Genomic DNA, 18,934 nt, shown 5'->3' on the forward strand with positions numbered 1-18,934 from the left:
TGGAGGGGCGGGGGGAGACAGAGACAGGCCTGGGGGCTGTGGCCAGCGCATGGGGAGGGAAATGTCCCCGTGGGCTCCGAGCCGGGGTTTCGCGGGAGACTGTTTTGGGCAAATGGAATCTTCTGGGGACTCTGCACAGATGTGAAAGCCAGGCTGTGCTGCCTGCCCCCTCGTCCCTCCTCCGCCTCGTGCCCTGGGCCACCACACCTCAGTGCCAGGCCTGCTCGGTGGGGGTGGCTGTCCTCCAAGCATCATCTGTGGAGGTCACGACTAGGGGAGCCCTTGGCGAGGCTCCGTCCAGGCCCGGAGGCCCCTGGCCATCCTGAGCCGTCCTTCTGCCTTGGCCTCTGTCCGGCCCCTTGGCCTTGGCCGGAACAGACAGGCGGCACCCCAACAGCAGCGCCACAGCCAGGTGCCAGGGCTCCCCCAGCGAGGCCGTGGCGCTGCCCTCTCTGCTCCTCGCCTCTGTCTGGTTCCCAGATGGGGCAGACGGGCCTTAAAGAGGGACCAGCTCTGAGATCCGGGGGTCGCCCAGGGCAGCTGGACACTCCGGGGCAGGTGGCGTAGCTGGCCGCTGGGGCCGCCCCCGGGGGGGGCGCGCTGGGTGCTGCTGGGGACACCCGCCCAGCCCAGGGCAGCCAGCAGAGAGGGGCTGGGGGCCAGCGTCTGTCCCACGGGCTGGGGTGCTGGGGGCTTCAGGGAGGGCACGACCCTTGGGTTATGCCCGGGATCCCAGGCCCCGTGTAAGCACGTGTGTGTTGTGTGTGCGTGCGCATGATGCGTGGATTCTCACCTCAGACCCTGTGGTCGGGGCACAGCCCTGCTTCCCACACGCAGTCCCTGAGCGGGCACCGGTCCGCGGGGTCTGGCGCCTCCGTGTGGCCGCCCGGGGCACAGCCCTGCTGCCCTTTGGGGACGGGACCGTGGGCCAGGGCGGAGCCCCGGGGGTGGGGGGATCGGAGCCGGAGCCCCCTGGCCACGCTGACAGGAGGGCTCCCGTCTCCCACGGCAGGTACGTGAAGGGCTACCCCCCCAACTCGCCCTACATCGGCAGCTCCCCCACCCTGTGCCACCTCCTGCCCGTGAAGGCCCCATTCTGCTGCTTGCGGCTGGACAAGGTGGGTGGCCCCCTCCCCCGCGCTCTGCCTGACTTTGCGCTTCCAGGTAACTGCGAACTTCCGGAAAAGCTGCAGCATGAGGAGGAAGTCCTGGGCCTTTGCCCGGACGTACTGTTTGCTCTCGTCCCCCATAGACGTGCGTCGGTTTCCGAGGCGTGGTGTTCCCCAACCACCTGAGAGCAAGTGGAGCCCTTCCCCCCACCCCTGCCTGCTTCCCGAGAGCAAGGCCATCCCTCCCCATCCCTCCCGTCCGGCGGCCCGGACGGGAGCCCCTTGTCCCACGGCCCTCGCTGCCCTTCACGCTGCGGGCTCCCCGCCGGAACCAGTCCACGCCATGCGCTGCATGCAGCTGTCCCATCCCTTTTCGCTCGGCTCTCGGCCCTGGCATTTGGAGGTGTAGACAGTGGTTTGGTGGCACCTGCCCCGGGGTCCGCGAACGTTCTCGTGAGAAGACTCCGTGTGTGCACCTGGGGTCCCATCTCCAAAGGTGACACGTGTCCTTGGAGGCACGAGACGTCCCTGTGCCGCATCCCTGGGGGAGCCGATGTGGATCACGTGGCCCACGTGGCCCACCCAGGTTCCTCCGTTTTTGCTTTTGCGGTTAGTGAGTCATTTGTGGGGAGAGCTGCCCTTTGCCTGGGTGTCTCTCATCCCAGATTCCTTTTGTATCTGTTTGTTAGTGCTCTGCCGTGAGGAAGCGCGTCCCCTTCTGCATTTACCCCTTCACACAGCGTGGCCTCAGACTCCCCTCTGGTTCAGGGCTTATCGCTGCGCTTACTCCTGGGGTATTGCAATCCGTGGCCAGTCGTTACTGACTTCGAGGCTCGGACTTTCCCGTTTCACGGGGGGAGGCCTGCAGGCCAGCTGGGGCAGGGCGGGGTCCCCATCGCCCCTGGAATGCTTCTACGGTGTCCCCGCCCCGTCGTGCACCTGCCCTGCTCCAGTCCTGGAGCCACGTCTGCAGGGAGCCCCACTTCTCTCGGTGCAAAATGGGGTTGAGACACCAAGTTCTGGGCATGGGGCGCACTCACGGCTCCTGGGGTGTCACTGCATCCAGGCCTCAGCAGACAGAGCCGGAGCCCACACGCACGCCCACTCACATGCACACACACACGCACTACACGCACGACCCAGATCTCCTTTCTGCATCTGCTAAGATGCGGGTTCGCACAGCGCCTCCTCCCCTCCCTGACACGGCCGTCCCCCGCCGCGGGCCCCCGCTTGCCTTTCTGCAGCCTGACGCCAAGCCGCCACGGGCAGGGTCTGCTGGGGCACGGGGCTCCGCACGGGGCTGCCGCGGGCCGTGAAGGGACCGGGGCCAGCCGCTGACGACCGGGTGCCTGTGGGCGGCCTTCGCTGAGGGGCCCCCGGGGAGCCTGGCGTCACCGCGGTGGCGACCGCGGTGTGAGAGCCAGTAAAGGGAGGCCCCGCAGAGCCGGGGAGCTCCTACCATGCACCGTCAAGTGCAGACCCAGCGGGAAGAGACTGGCCAGCCGCAGGGCAGCCGGGGGTGGGGTGGGCCACCACACCTGCCCCCAGTGGACTTCTAGTTCAGAAGAGCCCCTCCCAACGCACCCCTTCCCAGAACCGGCCCACGGCTTGGCGTGGCTCTCAGTGCGCTCTTCTTCCCCGATGCGCCCAGTTACCGCCGGTCAGGTGACGGCGGTTTCGTCTCCGGGGCTGACGGCTGCCCGGCCTCTCGGCAGGGCTGCAAGCACAACAGTTACGAGGACGCCAAGGCCTACGGCTTCAAGAACAAGCTGGTCATCGTGTCGGCGGAGACGGCGGGCAACGGGCTCTACAACTTCATCGTGCCCCTGCGGGCCTACTACAGGCCCCGCAAGGAGCTCAGCCCCATCGTGCTGCTGCTGGACAACAAGTGAGGCCCGCCGCGCAGCCCCGCCCCGCCCCTGCCTGCAGATGCCCCGGCCCCTCTTCCGCCCCGTCCCCCGTCCCCTACCCCCTGCCCCCGGGCCTCGGGAGCACCCGCTCTCCCCCTCTCATGGCTTCTCCCCCACTCACGGCTCTCACCTCTCACGGCTCTCCCCCCCCTCGAGGCTCTCCCTCCCCCCCTCACAGCTCTCCCCCCCTCGAGGCTCTCCCTCCCTCCCTCAGGGCTCTCCCTCCCTCACTCACGGCTTCTCCTGTTCCCCACACTGCAAATCCCCGGGGGGCCTCGACCCCCCCCAGCCCCGGGTCTCACCTGGGCAAGTCCCCCCCAGCTCCGGGACTGTGGTTCGCCCTCAGGCAAAATAAAGAACAGCCCCATGGGTCTCTGAAGGCCCCCCAGGTCTGATGTGCTGCGGTCCTGGGGGATCTCTGCTCCACCCAGCCCTGCTCACCCAGGGCAGGGCCCAAGCTGGGCACGGGGGGCGAGCGGCAGAGCAGGACGGGCACCCCCGGGACCTGCTCTCCCCACAGGCCCGACCACCACTTCCTGGAGGCCATCTGCTGCTTCCCCATGGTCTACTACATGGAGGGCTCCGTGGACAAGTAAGGTGCCGGGCCGCCTCGCCATCTCCCTACAGAGCCCACGATGGAGAGGGGGCATCGGCCCGTTTCTTAGCGGAAGGCCCCTCCCCGCCCCTCCCTTCCTCCAGGCTCCTCCCCGGGTGTGGGCAGGCCAGGAGGTAGAGGGGAGGGAGAGCAAGGTGCGCCTGGAGGGAGCTCCTGGCACCCCCGACCTGGCGTTCGGCAACCCCTGGCCACACGGCTTGTTCACCCCCCACCCCAGCCTGGACAGCCTGCTGCAGTGCGGCATCATCTACGCGGACAACCTGGTGGTGGTGGACAAGGAGAGCACCATGAGCGCAGAGGAGGACTACATGGCAGACGCCAAGACCATCGTCAATGTGCAGACCATGTTCCGGTGCGAGGCCAGGGGCTCACCCCCAGGGCAGACGCGCCAGGGCCAGGCTGCATCCCGCTCCGAGACCCCCAGCCATTGCTGCAGCTATGACCATGGGACCCCCCCCCCGAGCACCCTGATCCATGACCTGGGGGCCCCACCCTGAGCCCCCCAATATCTGTGACCAGGAGACCCCACTCTGAGCCCCTCCTCCCCCGCCCGTGACCAGGGGACCCCGCCCTGAGCCCCTGCTCCCCTGCAGGCTCTTCCCCAGCTTGAGCATCACCACGGAGCTCACCCACCCTTCCAACATGCGGTTCATGCAGTTCCGTGCTAAGGACAGCTACTCTCTGGCTCTTTCCAAGCTGGAAAAGGTGAGCAGCTGCACCTGACCTCCCCCGTGCCACCTCCTGAGCTGTCAGGGTTCAGAGCCTGGAGGGAATGGGTTCGGGGGTGCTCTGGGGCTCAGGGGCCAGGAGGCCGAGGCATCTGCTCTCCTCTGGCCAGAGGGAGTCAGAGTTGGGGACTCAACTCCCACGTGAGGCTCCTGTGTTGCCCAAGCCTTTAGGGGTGCTGGTCCCCCTGGTGGCCGGGTCCAGGCCTGGGTTGAGGCTGCCTGCCGTATTTGTAAATACCAGCGCAGGGGACACTGACTCCCCATTTCCCGTGCCCCAGGTGCTGTGCCCAAACCTGAAACATGATGGGTCCCAACCACCTGGCAGGTGCACACAAAGGACTGGGGGTCAGAGAGGGGAGGCAGTTGTCGGGGGTCACTCGGTGGAGGGGAGGCAGGGTGGGAATCCACTGTTGGCTCCCCGGGGCTCCAGGAAGGGCATCGGCTGATGTTGGTGCGGAGCTCTGGGGCACAGGGACCGGCCACCGGGGACACAGGCTCTGGTGAGGTTGTCCCTGCCCAGGCCACTGGCTGCACCACTCCACAGCAAGGGGCAGGGTGTGTGCTAGGGTGAGGGCGAGACCAGGGAGCCCGTGAGCTGCCGAAGAGGAGGCCCGGGCCTCCTCGGGAGGTTGGGTGCAGCAAGCACTTCCTGTGAGCGCCGAGCTCCTGGACCCGGGCTGCCCGCCTCCTCAGAGAACAGACCGCAGCCTCGGCAGCTGACCACACAGCTGCCACCCACCCAAGCCAGGCAGGGCCATCGGCCCCAGCCAGAAGGGACAAGCTGCAGCTTCATTCTGAACGCCGGCGGACGGTGGAAGTGCGTCCTGCCCAGGGGCGGGTCAAGAGGGCCGTGTCCCGACCCTGGCGCTCCGCTTGCCAGAGGGACACGTACAGGCCGGGCAGGTGGTCTCCAGGCCCTCGGAGAAGACAGAGGGGCGCCTGCTCAGCGCGACGGCCAGAGGGACCTCAGGCACCCATCCCGTCCAGGCCCTGGAGTGTCTGCCCGGCCCCCGGGGCCGGCCCTCCCAGCCACTCTGAGCCCCTCCCAGCAGCCTACGGGCTGAGCGTCCATCCCTGGAATGATGGGAGCGCGCCGGACGCTGGGTCCAAATGCTGGAGCTGCTGCTCTGGATCTGAGCAGGATTCTCGGGGTCTGGGAATTCAGGTCTGACCCGAGCAGGGGTGGGGGTGACTGGCACGGGGTTGGGCTCCAGGCTGCTGGTCCCGGCCCTCACTGCTGGCTTCCCTCGAGCCCACACCGTCCCTCAGGGGCCTCCCGCACCGTCTGTTCTAGGAGGTGGGCTTCGAGGCGGTCAGCCTGCGCTCCCGCTCTCCCCTCCTTCTGCGGCTGACGTCCCCCTTGACCCCTGTGGTGGCAGGCGCACCCCCTGCCCAGCTCAGGACCGGTGGACCCCATCGTGTGGCTCTGTGGTCTGGGCCCGGACAGAAGGGAGGAAGCCGGCATGTGTGAGAAGCAGCCCCGGCTCCTCCAGGCTGACGTGGGCTGAGGCCCCGGGCCGCAGAGACAAGGGCTGAGAGAGCTGCGGAACGCCGCCCGCCTCAGAGATGGTTGGAGCCCACGTCGCCTTGTCTTGGAGGCCACGGAGGCCTTGTCTTCTGACGTCCCGGCGAGGCTTGGCCTGGCGCCTCCGTGGGTCTCTGCCCCCCCAGGTGTGCCCCGATGGCGACGGACCCCACAGGAGCCGCTGGGCTCGTTTCTTTACAGAATTAATGGTTTATTTTTATGAAAGCGTGCATGTCTTCTACTTCAAGAGGCACTGGCTGAAGAAGGCGGTTTTTGAAAGGGCGACCCAAGTTGTCTTGGCACCTGCTGGTCACAGAGCCATGTAGAGGACCCGGCCGGAGGATGGCCGGGGAAGGTGGGGCCTCGCCGTGCGGACCCCCCATCCCCTTCCGGACGCTTCTGCCCCGAGGGGCTGCCCGTCCAGTGCGGCCTCCAGCCCCTGCTCCGCCTGCAGGAGGGGCTCATCCACGCCTGTCCCAGCCTCGCCGGCACACACGCACGAGCTGGGCCTCTGCTCAGAGCGCTCGCGTCCCTCCAGCACCAGCCACAGAACCTGCAGGGCTTCCTGCAGCCTGAGAACGTGGGCCCCGTGTTCCAAACGCCGGGGATGTCCTGTTAAAGACGCCGCAGCGCCCCGCCTCCCCGGGCCCTCCGCAGCCTCCCAGGACCCGCTTCCTCCTCGGTTCACAGGTGCCAGTCGGGGGAAGGAAGGCGCCCTTTGTACGGACTGGCGGTTCCCGCTGCGCACCCGTGTGACGCACCCCGAGTCCTGCACACAGACGCGCTCCCAGACTTGGGCCTGCAGAGCTGCACAGCATGTGCCGTGTCCAGACACGGCTCGCCTCACCGGCCGGGGCGCCACCACCAGGGCCCACCACCCGGCTTCGCACCCCATGCCCATGCCCTGCCGCCCTCGGACAGGAAAGGCCTCCAGGCGGCCCCTGGGTCTTCTGCATACCTTGCCTGCCTTCTGCCTTTGAAGCAAGTCTGGTCCCATGAGAAGGGGGCCTCTCAGCCATCGGTCACAGCAAACCTTGGATGCTGGGGATCACGGCCCCGAAGACGTCCAAGTCCGACTCGCCAGGGCTTGGACAGAGTGTGGTGCGCAGTCGAGGGACCTTGTGGCCCGGAGAGGGTCCCGTGGGGGCCGCGGGGGCCCAGTGTCCTCACCGGGGACCTGCCAGGCGGGAGGCGGATGGTCAGAGGTCAGCGGCTGCACTGTGCTGGCCGTGGGGCAGGAGGGAAGGGCCACAAGTGGAGGGACGTGGTCAGCTTCTAGAAACCAAACAGGAAAGGGCTGTGCCCTAGAGCTGCCAGGAGCGTGGCCCCCCTTGGCGCCTTCATCCCACGCCGTTGGCCTCCCAGCATCCGGAGCTGGGCGAGGATGGATCTGTGTTCCTGCAGCCACAGGAAACCCCCGCGGCGGGTCCCTGGAGCTCGGTGCTCACGGAGCATCGTGGGCGCCACGGGGGAACAGGGAGGCAGGAACGGTGCGCGCGTTTCCATGATTTCTGTGTGTCCGCACGCGCCACCGTCCTCTCCGACTTTCCTTAAAACACAAGCTCAAGGATAAAATTACTGAGATTATTTCGAATTTTGGGATGGCGAGAGCAGCGCATTAAAGCAAGCGCGGGGCCCCGTGGGACCGTGCAGGTCCCACGCCCAGCATGGGATGGGCAGCCCCAGATCACCACTCTGAGTGCGTCTGGGGGGCGCTAGCTGCGTGCTGGGGCCCGAGGTCGGCCGTCTGCTGGGGCACGCACACCCTGCACCGCCGTGCGCCGCTGTGGTGTGAGCACCCGCCTGAGTCCGCCTTTCCTGCAGAGGGAACGGGAAAACGGCTCCAACCTGGCCTTCATGTTCCGCCTGCCGTTTGCCGCGGGCCGCGTCTTCAGCATCAGCATGTTGGACACACTGCTCTACCAGGTCAGCGGGGGCAGGAGGGCAGGGGGTCGAGGGCAGCGGGAGCCCCAGCCTCCTCTCCACCTCCAGCCGACAGAGCCGTTCTGAGCGTCCCTCCCTGGGCTCCGCTCCCGGCAGCCTCTGGGTCTCCGGCCCCCAGGCCGGGCAAGGCTTCCCAGTGGGAGGCTGCAGGCGTGTGAGGGGACCCGGCCTCTGTCCCCGGGGCGCGCCCCCGCCTCACTGCGGCCTCCCTCTCCGGCCAGTCCTTCGTGAAGGACTACATGATCTCCATCACCAGGCTGCTGCTGGGCCTCGACACCACGCCAGGCTCCGGCTACCTCTGCGCCGTGAGTGACGGGGCCGGCCGGGTGGGCACGCCGTCGTGGGACGCGCACGGCCGGCCCCAGCTCAGGGCCACCGCTCGCTCTAGATGAAAGTCACGGAGGAGGACCTGTGGATCCGCACGTACGGCCGGCTCTTCCAGAAGCTGTGTTCCTCCAGCGCCGAGATCCCCATCGGCATCTACAGGACCGAGTGCCACGTCTTCTCGACCTCTGAGGTTCGGGCCGGGGGGCTCCTGAGGATGGGCTCGCGCACAAGAGCCCGCAGGCTTCCTGCGTAATTCATGCTGCTGCCGTGTTTCAGTCTGGGGTCCGGGCCTTTGCTGTCAGGCCCTTCTCGGGGCTGTGCCCGCACACGTGGCTGGGTGGCTGGGACCCCCAAGTGGGGCCGGGGATCTCGAGGACGAGGGGCCCTGTGCTGTCAGCTGGAGCCACAGGGGGCAGCCGGCCATGCGGGTCCCAAGCCCGCGAGGGGCTCAGGCAGTGTCTGGGGCCGGGGGCGGGGCCAGAGGCACCCACAGGCACCCAGGCTGCCCCTGGTTTCCTTTGCAGCCCCACGACCTCAGAGCCCAGGTGAGTGGCCTCATGAGCCTCACATCAAGCTGTGCTGACGGGTGCAGAGTCCTACCTGAGCTCCCCCACCCTACGCCAGGGGGGCACGGGGCCCCGGGCAATGGCAGGGTCAGGGAGTGCGTCCCCAGGATGGGTCAGCCGTGGCACAGCTCCAAGAGGGCCCCTGGGGAAGCAGGCTCCTCCAGCCGCCTGTGCTCTGTGCACGGCCCGCTGGGGCCCCCCCTCATGGCGGGGGCCCCTCCCTGCTGGTCTGGCCCGACCTCCATGCCCCCGGCCTCTCGGGGGTGCTGCCCAGGCGGGAGTCCCCACGAGCCCCTGGGTCCCCATGCACCCACTGAGCCACTGACACGCCCCGTCTACCACGCTCTCCGTCCCTGCTCGCTCCTGCTCTCCGCGAGGGGGAAATTGGGGCTCACAGAGGGGTGGCCCTCCATGGCAAGACCAGGACAGGCAGGGGGAACAGGGCCCCGAGAGGCGGGGGGACTGCCCTCGTCCACCTAGCAAACATGGCCAGACCTGGAGGCGGTTTGGGGCTCAGGAGGAAGGCTTGGGGCTGTGGCAGCCCCACCCCACCCCCGGCTGGAGGAGGAAGGAGCTCATGCCCCTGGGCCCTGGGGTCCCCCAGCAGGAGGCTGGGGCTCCCCCTCCCCATCACCCTCCTGCCCTGGCCAGTCCCAGATCTCGGTGAGCATGGAGGACACGCAGGAAGCGAGGGGGCCCTGGGGTGTGCGGGCGGGCACCGGCGGCGGCGGCGGCGGCACCCATGGCCGGCACTCGGTTGGCGGGGACCCAGCCGAGCACCCGCTGCTGCGGCGCAAGAGCCTGCAGTGGGCCCGGAAACTGAGCCGCAAGGGCCCCAAGGCTGCGGGGAAGGCGGCAGCCGCCGAGTGGGCCAGCCAGCAGCGGCTCAGCCTGTACCGGCGCTCCGAGCGGCAGGAGCTCTCCGAGCTGGTCAAGAACCGCATGAAGCACCTGGGGCTGCCCACCACTGGCTACGGTAAGGGCCCGGGCAGTGCTGCCCACCACCGGGGCTGGGACAGACACGCGTTGGCCGTGGCGCCCAGGGCCCCCGCCACCTGGGGCCTCCGCTCTGCCCGCCGCCCCCACGAGGCCCAGTGGAGCCCCCCTGGTGCCAGGACACAGGATCCCCCGGAACTGGCCCTGAGGCCCGCAGGGAGGGCTCACCCTCACCGTGCTGGGGCCTCAGTTTCCCCATCTGTAAAACAAGGGACTAGATCGAGCTGACTGAGCCCAGCATGCGGAACTCGTGGGAGCCATGGCCGTGGGGCGGGGCGGGCCAGGCAGGGCTCCCCCAAAGCCAAGGGCACAGTCCTCACGTGGGGACGGATTAGCGCCTCTGGGATCAGGCGTGCGCGGGTGCGTTGTGTTCTCGTGGAGAACGGGAATGTGGCGGGGAGACCCCGCAGCCCTTGGCCACCCCGCCGAGGCCTTCCCAGCAGCCAGAGTGTATCGGGCACGTCAGGGGGCGGCTGGGCCCGTGGCCACATCGGGCCCCACAGCTGCTCCTGAGACGGTCACCCGCTTCTGCTGCTTTGTGGCTGCACCCCCAGACCCTGGCAGCCCCTTTTCTCTGGAGCTTATTTTGGGGAGAAGTTCACGACCTTGGCCAAGAGCGGTGCCAGAGAAGAGGCGCTCTTTCCCACGCCCGCTCTGGAGGTGCTGCTTCTGTTGCGGGGCTGGAGGGGAGCGCAGGCTCCCCGCCGCTCCTGTCTGCACCCACACCCGCGCTGGGTTGAGCCTCTGGCGGGTATTGGGTCACGTCTCAGGGACTCTGCCTGTGAGTCGGGCTTGGCTGTCCCACCGCAGGCACGGCCTCTCCCCAGCCCGCTTCCTGCGTGCTGCCTGGCTCAGGGGCCTTAGCGCCCCCCTCCAAGTGGGACCAGAGGCTAGAGTCTGGGGGCCAGCCCCGCCCCCACCATATGCCGAAGCTGCACGGTTCACCTCCGTCCCCCTCCGCCTCCCTGCCCCTCCGAGCAGTGTGCATCCAGCCCCACGGCCAGGAGCAGCAGATAGGGATTCAGGCCCGCCAACCCTAGAGCTGCCACCTGTCCCACGTTCCCCTTGACCTCTGCAAACCACCGCCCCTGCCCTCCCCAGAGCTTGGCAGAGAGAAGGAACCCACGTTGCCGGGGACAGACTTGCTTCCCCGGTGGCTGGCGCCGGCTCCTGCCGGTCCCCGAGTGCACGGCCCCCCGTGTGCGGCTGGCTGCCCCCGCCCCCCGCCGCTGTGCCGGCCACACTCTGCTTGCTGATCTCTCTCTCTCTCTGTTTCTGTCTGTCCCTCTTCCTGTGTGTTCCGTAGAGGATGTAGCAAATTTAACAGCCAGTGATGTCATGAATCGGGTAAACCTGGGATATTTGCAAGGTAATTCTGCTCCGGCGGATTTCGGCTGCCACACGAGGGGGCATGCCAGCCGTGGCCAATGGGCCGCCTAGGGCCCGCCCCAGCCAGGCAGGCGGACAGCAGAGTAGACAGGAGAGGGCCCCCGTGCTCCCAGATCGCCCCCGTGCAGGGCCCGGGACACCCTCCTCCTGTGTGTGTGGAGGACAGGACTGAGCCCGGGAAGGTGCCCTGATGGTCACTGCGCCACGCTCGGGGCTCACCGCAGTCCTTCTGCTCCCGTGTGTTCTGAGGGTAAGCCCGCTGTCCGTGTCCGCCCTGACCGTGCTGGTGGCATCGGCCTGCAGCTGGCCCGGGATGCCGGGGACCCTGAGCCCACCCAGCTCCGGGGAAGCATCCAGATGGATGGTCCCGAGCCTGGGTCCCACGCACGCGCGCACACACACACGGGGGAGCGCAGCGAGGCCTGGGCCGGCGGCTGGGGAATCGGGGTCTGCTCTGTCCTGGGCCTTTGTGAGCCGCCCAAGTCAGGTGGACCAGCAGGAGCTCTAAGAGGGGTATCTCCCTCTCCGGCTGAGACAAAACCTGTCCGTACTCCCCTTTCTCATCTGGGGCTCAGGTTTCTTCCAAGAGGACGCCCTGCAGCCCCCAGATCTGCCCTGAGACCCCAACCGAATTCAGAGTAGCGTCCAGGTCATGGGCCCTGCTGCCAGGACCCCTTCCTTCCCTGGGAGCTCCTCGCGGCCCTAGAGAACGCTCCAAGCTGGCATGCCCAGGCACCTTGGGGCAGCCCCTTCATCCAGGGCTGACCCCAGAGGGGACAGTTCTCCTGGGCCGGAAGCCGTCTGGGGCAGACCCAGGCCCAGGAGTGAAAACCTCGGTAGCTCACAGCCTGGGGGTGCTGAGCGGGGCTGGCCCATCAGGGCCTGTGACGGCAAGGCATCGGCCCCTCCTGGGTTCTTAGGCTTTTCCTTAACCTGAAAGTCGGGATGGCATTCATGGAAGACCCACGGGGCCGGCACGGATCCAAGTCCGGCAGCTTCCAGGAACAGGGTGGCCGCATCGCCCCTCCCTGCACCCAGCCGCACCCTTGCTTCCTGCTGAGGTTGAGGGCCCCCCACGTGTGGACGTTGGGAAGCACCTGGGGCCGGATGCAAAACCAGAGGAGAGGGAAGCCCGTTAGCCAGGACCCCGGGGAGGGCATCATCTGGCAGGCAGCCCACTGAGAGCGCAACTGTCCGCCTTCACCCCTGCTTGCCACCACCGTTGAGGGAGGTGGCTAAGGCTTGCCTAGGTGCCGGGCCGGGGGGCAGTGCGTGCAGACCCTGGGGCATGGGGTGGGGAGGGGGGGAGGCATCTGGTCTGCAGGGTCGCAGGAAGGCCTGGGATGATAGGGATGTGGGGATGGGGGGCAGGGTAAGGCGACATCTCCTTCGGTCATTTGCCAGGAGAGCCATCATCAGCCCCCTGCCCCTACCTGAGCACGGTGGTCACAGTGAAGCTGACCTGTCCTGGAGAAATCGGGTTCAGTGGCTCGTGACCAAGCACCTCTCAGCCCCTGGCACTACAGCTGGGCCCCCACACCCCACCCACCCACCTCGCAGCCCACCACCCCCAGACGCACAAAGCCAGGCCTGGCTCAGTCTGGTCCCAAGCTCTGCTGGTTTCAGGAGCACCCTGGTCGTCCAGCTCGGGGGAGACACGGGCCCAGGCTGGGTGGGGTGGGCCCCACGAGCAGGTGCCAGCAAGTGAGGATGGGCACCCAGCTCTGGCTGCCCACGGAGGGATGGCCCGTGTGCCCTGGGGGGAACCCGCTGCTGGCTCCGGCCCCAACACCAGCCCCCACTTTGTGTGTCCCAACGCGGCGTGTGTCTCAGCCTGGCACTCGGCTGATAGCTGCGGTTGGGGTTCCGCAAGACCCACCTCCCTCTCTACCTGTGGCACCCCTGTACACGCCATGAGGCCCACCCCGCAGACGCACGCAGGGCTCGGGCCTGGGAGGTGTGCCTCCCCGCACGGCCACCGATTGAGCCCCCTGCTCGGTGGCTGGCAGCTTCCACCAAAGGGCCCCAACACGGGCTGTGGGAAGAGAGCAAAGAGAGCCGTGGTCACCAGGAAGCTGTTCTTGGAGTAGACCCAGAGGCTGGTGCCAAGGGACGGCCCGAGAGTCTGCGCGTGTCCGCTGGACACCCCCCCAGGGCCCAGCCTGTGCCCCCGCCTGCCTCCCAGGAGGCTGCTGTGCCTGACCCATTGCTGCAGGGGGCAGGTTCAGCTCCAAACTGCTCGGCCGTCAGCCTCGCTGGCCAGCTGGCTGCTTCTCCCGCTTCGCAGAGAATCTCTTCCTCGGGGGCCTGGCCGGTACGGTCCTGCCGAGAGCAGACGGTGCAGGAAAGGAAATGACAAGAGTTGGGGCCATGGGCCACCAGGGCTAGACCCCTCTGGAGGGCCATCCCCTTGATGGCCGCCCCGGGTCAGGAGGTGCCTTTAGACATTGCCACATGGGTAAACTGAGGTCACGAGCCATTCGTTGCTCTGCCAGCGAACACAGGGCCGCCGAGAGCCGTGTGTGCGGCCGGGGGGCATCTGTGATGGGATCAGTGCTTCTCCAGAGAATCCATTCTCCCCACCGCGGGCTGCGTCCCCACCGCCACCTGTGCGCCAGAGACCAGGCGGTCCCTGTGCGCTCCGAAGGGGCCCCTCCTCTGGGACGGGGGTTGGGGGGCCCTGTGGGCTGACACCGTGGACCAATTTTTGGGAAACAGGATGTATGTGCAAAGCAGAGAGGTGAACGAGGGGTGAGGGTGGTCGGCCCAGAAGGGGACGGGCAAGCGGGAGGGCCGCGTCAGGTGTGTGTGGAAGCGTGCGCACCTGTGTGCAGGCACACGCGGGTTTCTGCAAGTGGCAGGTGTGCTCGAGGCCACCACGTTGGAGATGCTGGCTGCCCAGCGTGCGGGTGGCCGACCCCTGCCCGTGCCGGGCCCGCGGCAGGTAACCCCGTCAGGTAGGGCCAGCCCCGCGGGGTGCAGGCAGGGCGCCTGGAAAGGCTGGGAGGATCCTGGGGCTCGCGGGGCGCAGCAGAGCGCAGGGGGTGGCGGCGGCTGAGTTGTGACCGCCACGGGGCCCGGTCTCCTTCGCAGACGAGATGAACGACCACCAGAACACGCTCTCCTACGTCCTCATCAACCCCCCGCCCGACACGAGGCTGGAGCCCAACGACATCGTGTAAGTCCCGCGTCCCCAGGCGAGCGCACACCACGCCCCCACGCTGCGCACCCAGAGGGCAGAGGGCAGCGCCCAGGGCTCTCCGCCCCCCCCACAGGTACCTCATCCGCTCTGACCCCCTGGCCCACGTGGCGAGCGGCGTGCAGAGCCGGAAGGGCAGCTGCAGCCCCCGGCTGGCTTCTTGCAACCCGGAGACTCGCGACGAGACGCAGCTCTGAGCCCCACGAGGAGCCCAGCCGCCGGGGCCGCGGGCCCCATCCCCACGTCGGCATGCATCGCACTGCATGGAGCGCCGGGACCCCGCCAGGCCAGCTGGGCCCTGGCTGCAACGCTGGCCCCCCGCCCCGAACGGGAGCCCTCACCGGCGGTGACGAGGGGGGAGCGTGTGCTCCCGGGCCCCAGGAGAAGCTGGCGGGGAGACCTTTTTAACCCGTTTTTACAAACCTGTACAGTCCGCGTCCCCACACAACGTACCGCAACTCGTGACCGGGCCCGGGTGAGCGGAGGGAGGGCCGCGGGGGCACAGGGCTGCGCTGCAGGGCAAGGCTGGGTGCATGGGGACGGGAGGGAGCCGAGCCCCGCCCCCAACAGCCGGGCACACTCAGACACACAGCTCACGCGCAAGCCGTGTTTCCACGGCCACGGACGGATGGCCCGCTCACGGGGCTGGGCTTGGCCACACGATTGTGAGGGTCTGGCCCAGAGTGGGGCCCCGAGGAGCTCCCCGCCGGCGAGTGCACCACACCGTGCAGGCAGAGGAGGGGGGCCGTGAACACAGCAGCTTGGCCTGGGGCCCCCTCACCCTGAGGCTGGGCCTGCTCGGCAGGCGTGGAGGGGGGCGGGCTGCCTTGAGACGCCCCGAGAGGCCAGCCGACACCCGAGGGTTCCTGCGAGCGAGGACTGCGCAGCCAAGAACCCTTCCGTGTTTACATCTGCGGGCATCGGGCGGGCTGGGCCATTTCCACGGGGCGCTCGATGCCCGCTGGCCCCGACCTGAAGCACAACCCACCCTGGGCTGCTGGCCCAGGTCCTCTCTGCAGGGGAAAGACGGCGTGGTCGCGCATGACAGGCTGTCGGGCTTTCTTTGTGACTGAGACAGGTGTTGCACGGTCAATGCTGGAATCTTCTATTAAATGGATGCTTTCTGCAAACATGAGGGTGCACTTGTGTGCTGGGCTCCTGAGTCCAGCAGGTGTTGGGGGGCAGGAGAGCAGAGCTGCCCCGGGGGGGTGTACACCAGCACAGAGGTGTCCACGTTCATTTCAGAGTGTACCCCAAGAAGCTGGGTGAAGGGGAAGGGTCAACACAGCATCTAGATGGCGGCAGGTGGCAGAAGGGCCTGCCCTGAGGGTGGGTGTGGCCCGGCCACACAACCAGCTCACCCCACCACGCCCCCACGCCCAGCCTGCCCGGGCCTCCTGCCCTCGGTGGACTTGCAGGCCCTTGGTGTGGCCGCTGGGGCCGGCGAGGAAGGGGTGCTGAGCAGGTGGAGGCCCCAGGGTCCTGCCAGTGAGCATTCCCTCCACACCATCACCCAGCAGCAGGGGGCCTGAGGGAGTGGAGGGGGAGAGAACCCTCCCCACCCCTGGGACCAGGTGGGGCGCAGGCCGTGAGCCCTGAGTTCGGGGTCACCAGGACGGGGCAGCAGGGATGCGTGAGGACAATGGGGCTGGTGGCACAAACGCCAGGAGGGGTCACCCCTGGGACAGGCGAGGAGCTTCTCCGTGTTTCAAACACGAGGAGAAACTTCTGGGTCCTAATCTGACAGGACACTGCTCAGACAGGGACCCCACAAGTTGCCGGGCGGGCGAGGGGAAGGCGCCATCCTGGGGGCGCGGGGGGGGCACGCCCTGCAAAGTGGCGAGCTGTCAGACACCGCAAACTCCAGAGCAACCCCCACACCGTCTCCCGAAGTCCAAGTGATGTGCTGGGACACAAAAGGATGTGCCACCGTGTAAAATGTCACAAAAACCACAGACGGCAGAAAACGGGGTCACAAAGCCAAAGACAAGGCCGCGAGCAGAACGGCAAGGAGCAGGGGGTGAGCCCACCTACACGCGTGGCTAAAGGAGCCCCCAAATTAGCAAGAGCCACGAGCTGTGTCCACGGGAGGAGCTCGCGAACCTGCCCGGGCTCCACGGAACAGCTGAGGCGGGCGGCCTCGTCTTCACCCCGGTGCACACCCCAGTGGTCTCCCCGGGGGCTCAAGCTAGACTCAGCATTCTGGAAGCTGCAGGGGCAGGGGTCTTACAACAGACGAGCTGGGCGGGGCTGCGGGTCCACGAAGAAGGCTGCTGCCTGCCAGGTGGGACCCGACAGCAGGGCAGGCTGCACGCACACGGAGTCTGTGGGCCGGGGTGGCGCATGGGCCACTCCAAATCCAGGACCTCGGCCCGCCTACCTGGGGCTGGGGTGGGGGGGAGCACCTCTGCCATTCCGGGCCCCCAGGGGCAGCCCAGTGAGGTCAGCAGGAGCTTGGGGACTCCCCAGAGTGGGGTCTCTGGCCCAAGACTCTGCCCACCAACGGAGCTAGGTCGTGGGCCCTGCCACGTGTCTGCCATGTGAGCCCACAGCATCTCTGGTTCCTTCCGCCTTGCCCTGGTGCAGAGCACTGAGCTGGTGACGAATGACCCCGTCAGGTCTGGCCGGACCACCCGGGCCTGGCCCAGAGCCTGCGGTCTCTGGGGCAGTAGCCACCCCCGCTCACGGCACTCTGAGGGGCCCCCGCCCAGAGAGGGCAATGTGCACAGCCTCCCCTGCCGCACAGGCAGGCCCCTGGGGTCTCCGGGCCCCAGAAGTGGACAAGGGGCTCCTCAGACAGAGTTCCCCGAGGTCTTCGGCGCGCCTGGCTCCCAGGCAGGCTCCTCACGGCCGCCGGCACCATGCCTCCAGGGTCCCTCTGGGTTGCCGGGAGGACTGTTCACCAGGCCGCCTGTGTCCCGAGACGCTGCGGGCTCCAGACGCGCTCTGGGCATCTGCCACAGCCCCCTCTTCCGTCCCGTCCCGGGGTCCTGGCCCCTCAGGACAGGAGGGGTCCCGGGGCGCTCATCACCCACCCTGAGCTCTGAGGTGGCCCCAGTGGCTGGAGCCCAGCTGCCCTGCTGTACAGGTGGGCTCAGGGGTCTTCCAAGGGGAACCCCTTCCCCCAGCACCTCCTGAGAGCTTGTGCCGAGCCCTTGGGGCCCCAGCAAAGGGAGCTGAGATGGACAAGAGGCACCAGGGGCCCCAAAGCCCCTCTCCAAGCCTGGAAGACAGGATGACAGCAGGCACCAAATTCAGGGCTGTCTTGTCCTTGGTCCCCAAATCCAAACCCAGAGTCAGCTGATCAAACCGCACGCTAGGTCTCTGGGGACTTTTGCTTGGGGCGGCCTTCCATTTGCAGACCCCCTTGGGTGGCAGAATCTCCCCAGCTGAGCCCTGGCCACTGCCCTGCTTCCAAGTGTGTCCTAAGTGACTGCAGCGTCCCGCGTGCTTCGTGCTGGGCTTCCTCCCAGGGGCGCCCTAGTCTCTTCCTGCTCCGCGAGCCCTTCGCACAACGCACTTCCTGACGCAGTTGGTTACGAGTGAGTCCGGAAACGCTGGTTCACAGGCTGGATTGTTACCGGCCACCTCTCTGGACTTCAATACTGGCCATCTGTTCATTTTTGCTTTTCTAAGAGGACTTTCACATTTCTGCAAATAATAACCACTTGGGTTTTTCTTTTCCTACCTTTTGTTGACCTTAAATAAACAAAAAAGCCAGCTATTTTAGCAGCAAAATGAGTTTATTTGGGAATAGCAGAGACTTACAACCCAGGACGAGCGTGTAGGGTGAGCCACAGGCCTGTCTGGTGGCGGCGGCCGGGAGGGGCTGCTTCACCGAGTGCCCGCAGTCTGCTGGGGGTGCGGAACCCGACAGGCTCTTCCCGTCACAACGCAAGGGGAGACCCCGCTTCCAACGAGGTTTCCTTTGTTTACTTTTACACGTCATACCTCATTTTTCTTATTACGATGGCTCAGACGTCCAGGGACGCCTTGCCTAGTTACGGTGACCGAAGGCAACCTGGCCTCCATCCTGACCCGCACGGGGACCCCTCCTGCGTCCCACTGTCAAATGTGGAGTTTGCTGGAAGTCTCTGGCAGGTGTAGTCAATTACAGCAGTTCTAACTGCAAAACTGACGAGTACATCTTGAGCATTAGCAACAGTTTTCACACAGTTTTTCTCTTTTACGCTGTTAGTGTGTAGACATTTCCATTCCTGTGATGCCCTAGTCTTCCAACACACCCCGGGACTCACTGTAACTACTTGAGCTCGGCTTCTGTACGCCCGCCCATCGCTAAGAAGTGGACGCAGTTTGTACCCCCGTGCTTCCTCCGGTCGGCGTCCGGGGCGCAGCTGGGCTGGTCTCACCGACCAGTTCTTCTGTGTCTTGTTCTCTCATCAGTGTCTGCTTTTCACACGTTGAATTTCTTCCTTCCACTCTCTACTATGATTTTAGCCTCCTTGGTGAAAGCTCATTTCGGTTTTTTTTCAATCTTTCTTAATTTTTAACAAACACGTTTAAGACTGCAAATTTCTGAGGATGGTTTTGGGAGCATGTAGACAGTGACATGCAAAAGGATTCAAGACATTCTTGACGGGAGCAGCTGACTTCCCAAATATCAC

The 18,934-nt window shown here is 66.7% G+C and overlaps 1 protein-coding gene across 18 annotated transcripts in view; it reads left to right on the plus strand.

Annotated features, from left to right (window-relative positions):
* KCNT1 (potassium sodium-activated channel subfamily T member 1) overlaps nucleotides 1-15,439 on the plus strand; it is a 65,573-nt gene extending 50,134 nt beyond the window's left edge. For 12 of the 18 annotated variants that reach the window (XM_088018985.1, XM_088018970.1, XM_088018969.1 and 9 more), the window contains 13 exons: nucleotides 1,013-1,118; nucleotides 2,825-2,997; nucleotides 3,540-3,611; nucleotides 3,853-3,987; nucleotides 4,229-4,340; nucleotides 7,713-7,814; nucleotides 8,054-8,137; nucleotides 8,221-8,349; nucleotides 8,684-8,704; nucleotides 9,377-9,701; nucleotides 11,028-11,090; nucleotides 14,204-14,288; nucleotides 14,386-15,439. In XM_088018985.1, the coding sequence (XP_087875111.1) occupies nucleotides 1,013-1,118; nucleotides 2,825-2,997; nucleotides 3,540-3,611; nucleotides 3,853-3,987; nucleotides 4,229-4,340; nucleotides 7,713-7,814; nucleotides 8,054-8,137; nucleotides 8,221-8,349; nucleotides 8,684-8,704; nucleotides 9,377-9,701; nucleotides 11,028-11,090; nucleotides 14,204-14,288; nucleotides 14,386-14,506 (1,528 nt within the window). In that variant the 3' untranslated portion in view covers nucleotides 14,507-15,439. Of the gene's footprint in view, nucleotides 1-1,012; nucleotides 1,119-2,824; nucleotides 2,998-3,539; nucleotides 3,612-3,852; nucleotides 3,988-4,228; nucleotides 4,341-7,712; nucleotides 7,815-8,053; nucleotides 8,138-8,220; nucleotides 8,350-8,683; nucleotides 8,705-9,376; nucleotides 9,702-11,027; nucleotides 11,091-14,203; nucleotides 14,293-14,385 lie in introns of those variants that run through there. The other 6 variants (XM_088018972.1, XM_088018983.1, XM_088018982.1 and 3 more) reach the window with 6 other exon arrangements.
* Nucleotides 15,440-18,934: the final 3,495 nt, after the last annotated feature.

Source organism: Eumetopias jubatus, unplaced genomic scaffold (assembly GCF_037043125.1).
Source record: "Eumetopias jubatus isolate StellerSeaLion01/CBP00866 unplaced genomic scaffold, mEumJub1_p1.0 scaffold_15, whole genome shotgun sequence".
Lineage (NCBI taxonomy): Eukaryota > Metazoa > Chordata > Mammalia > Carnivora > Otariidae > Eumetopias > Eumetopias jubatus.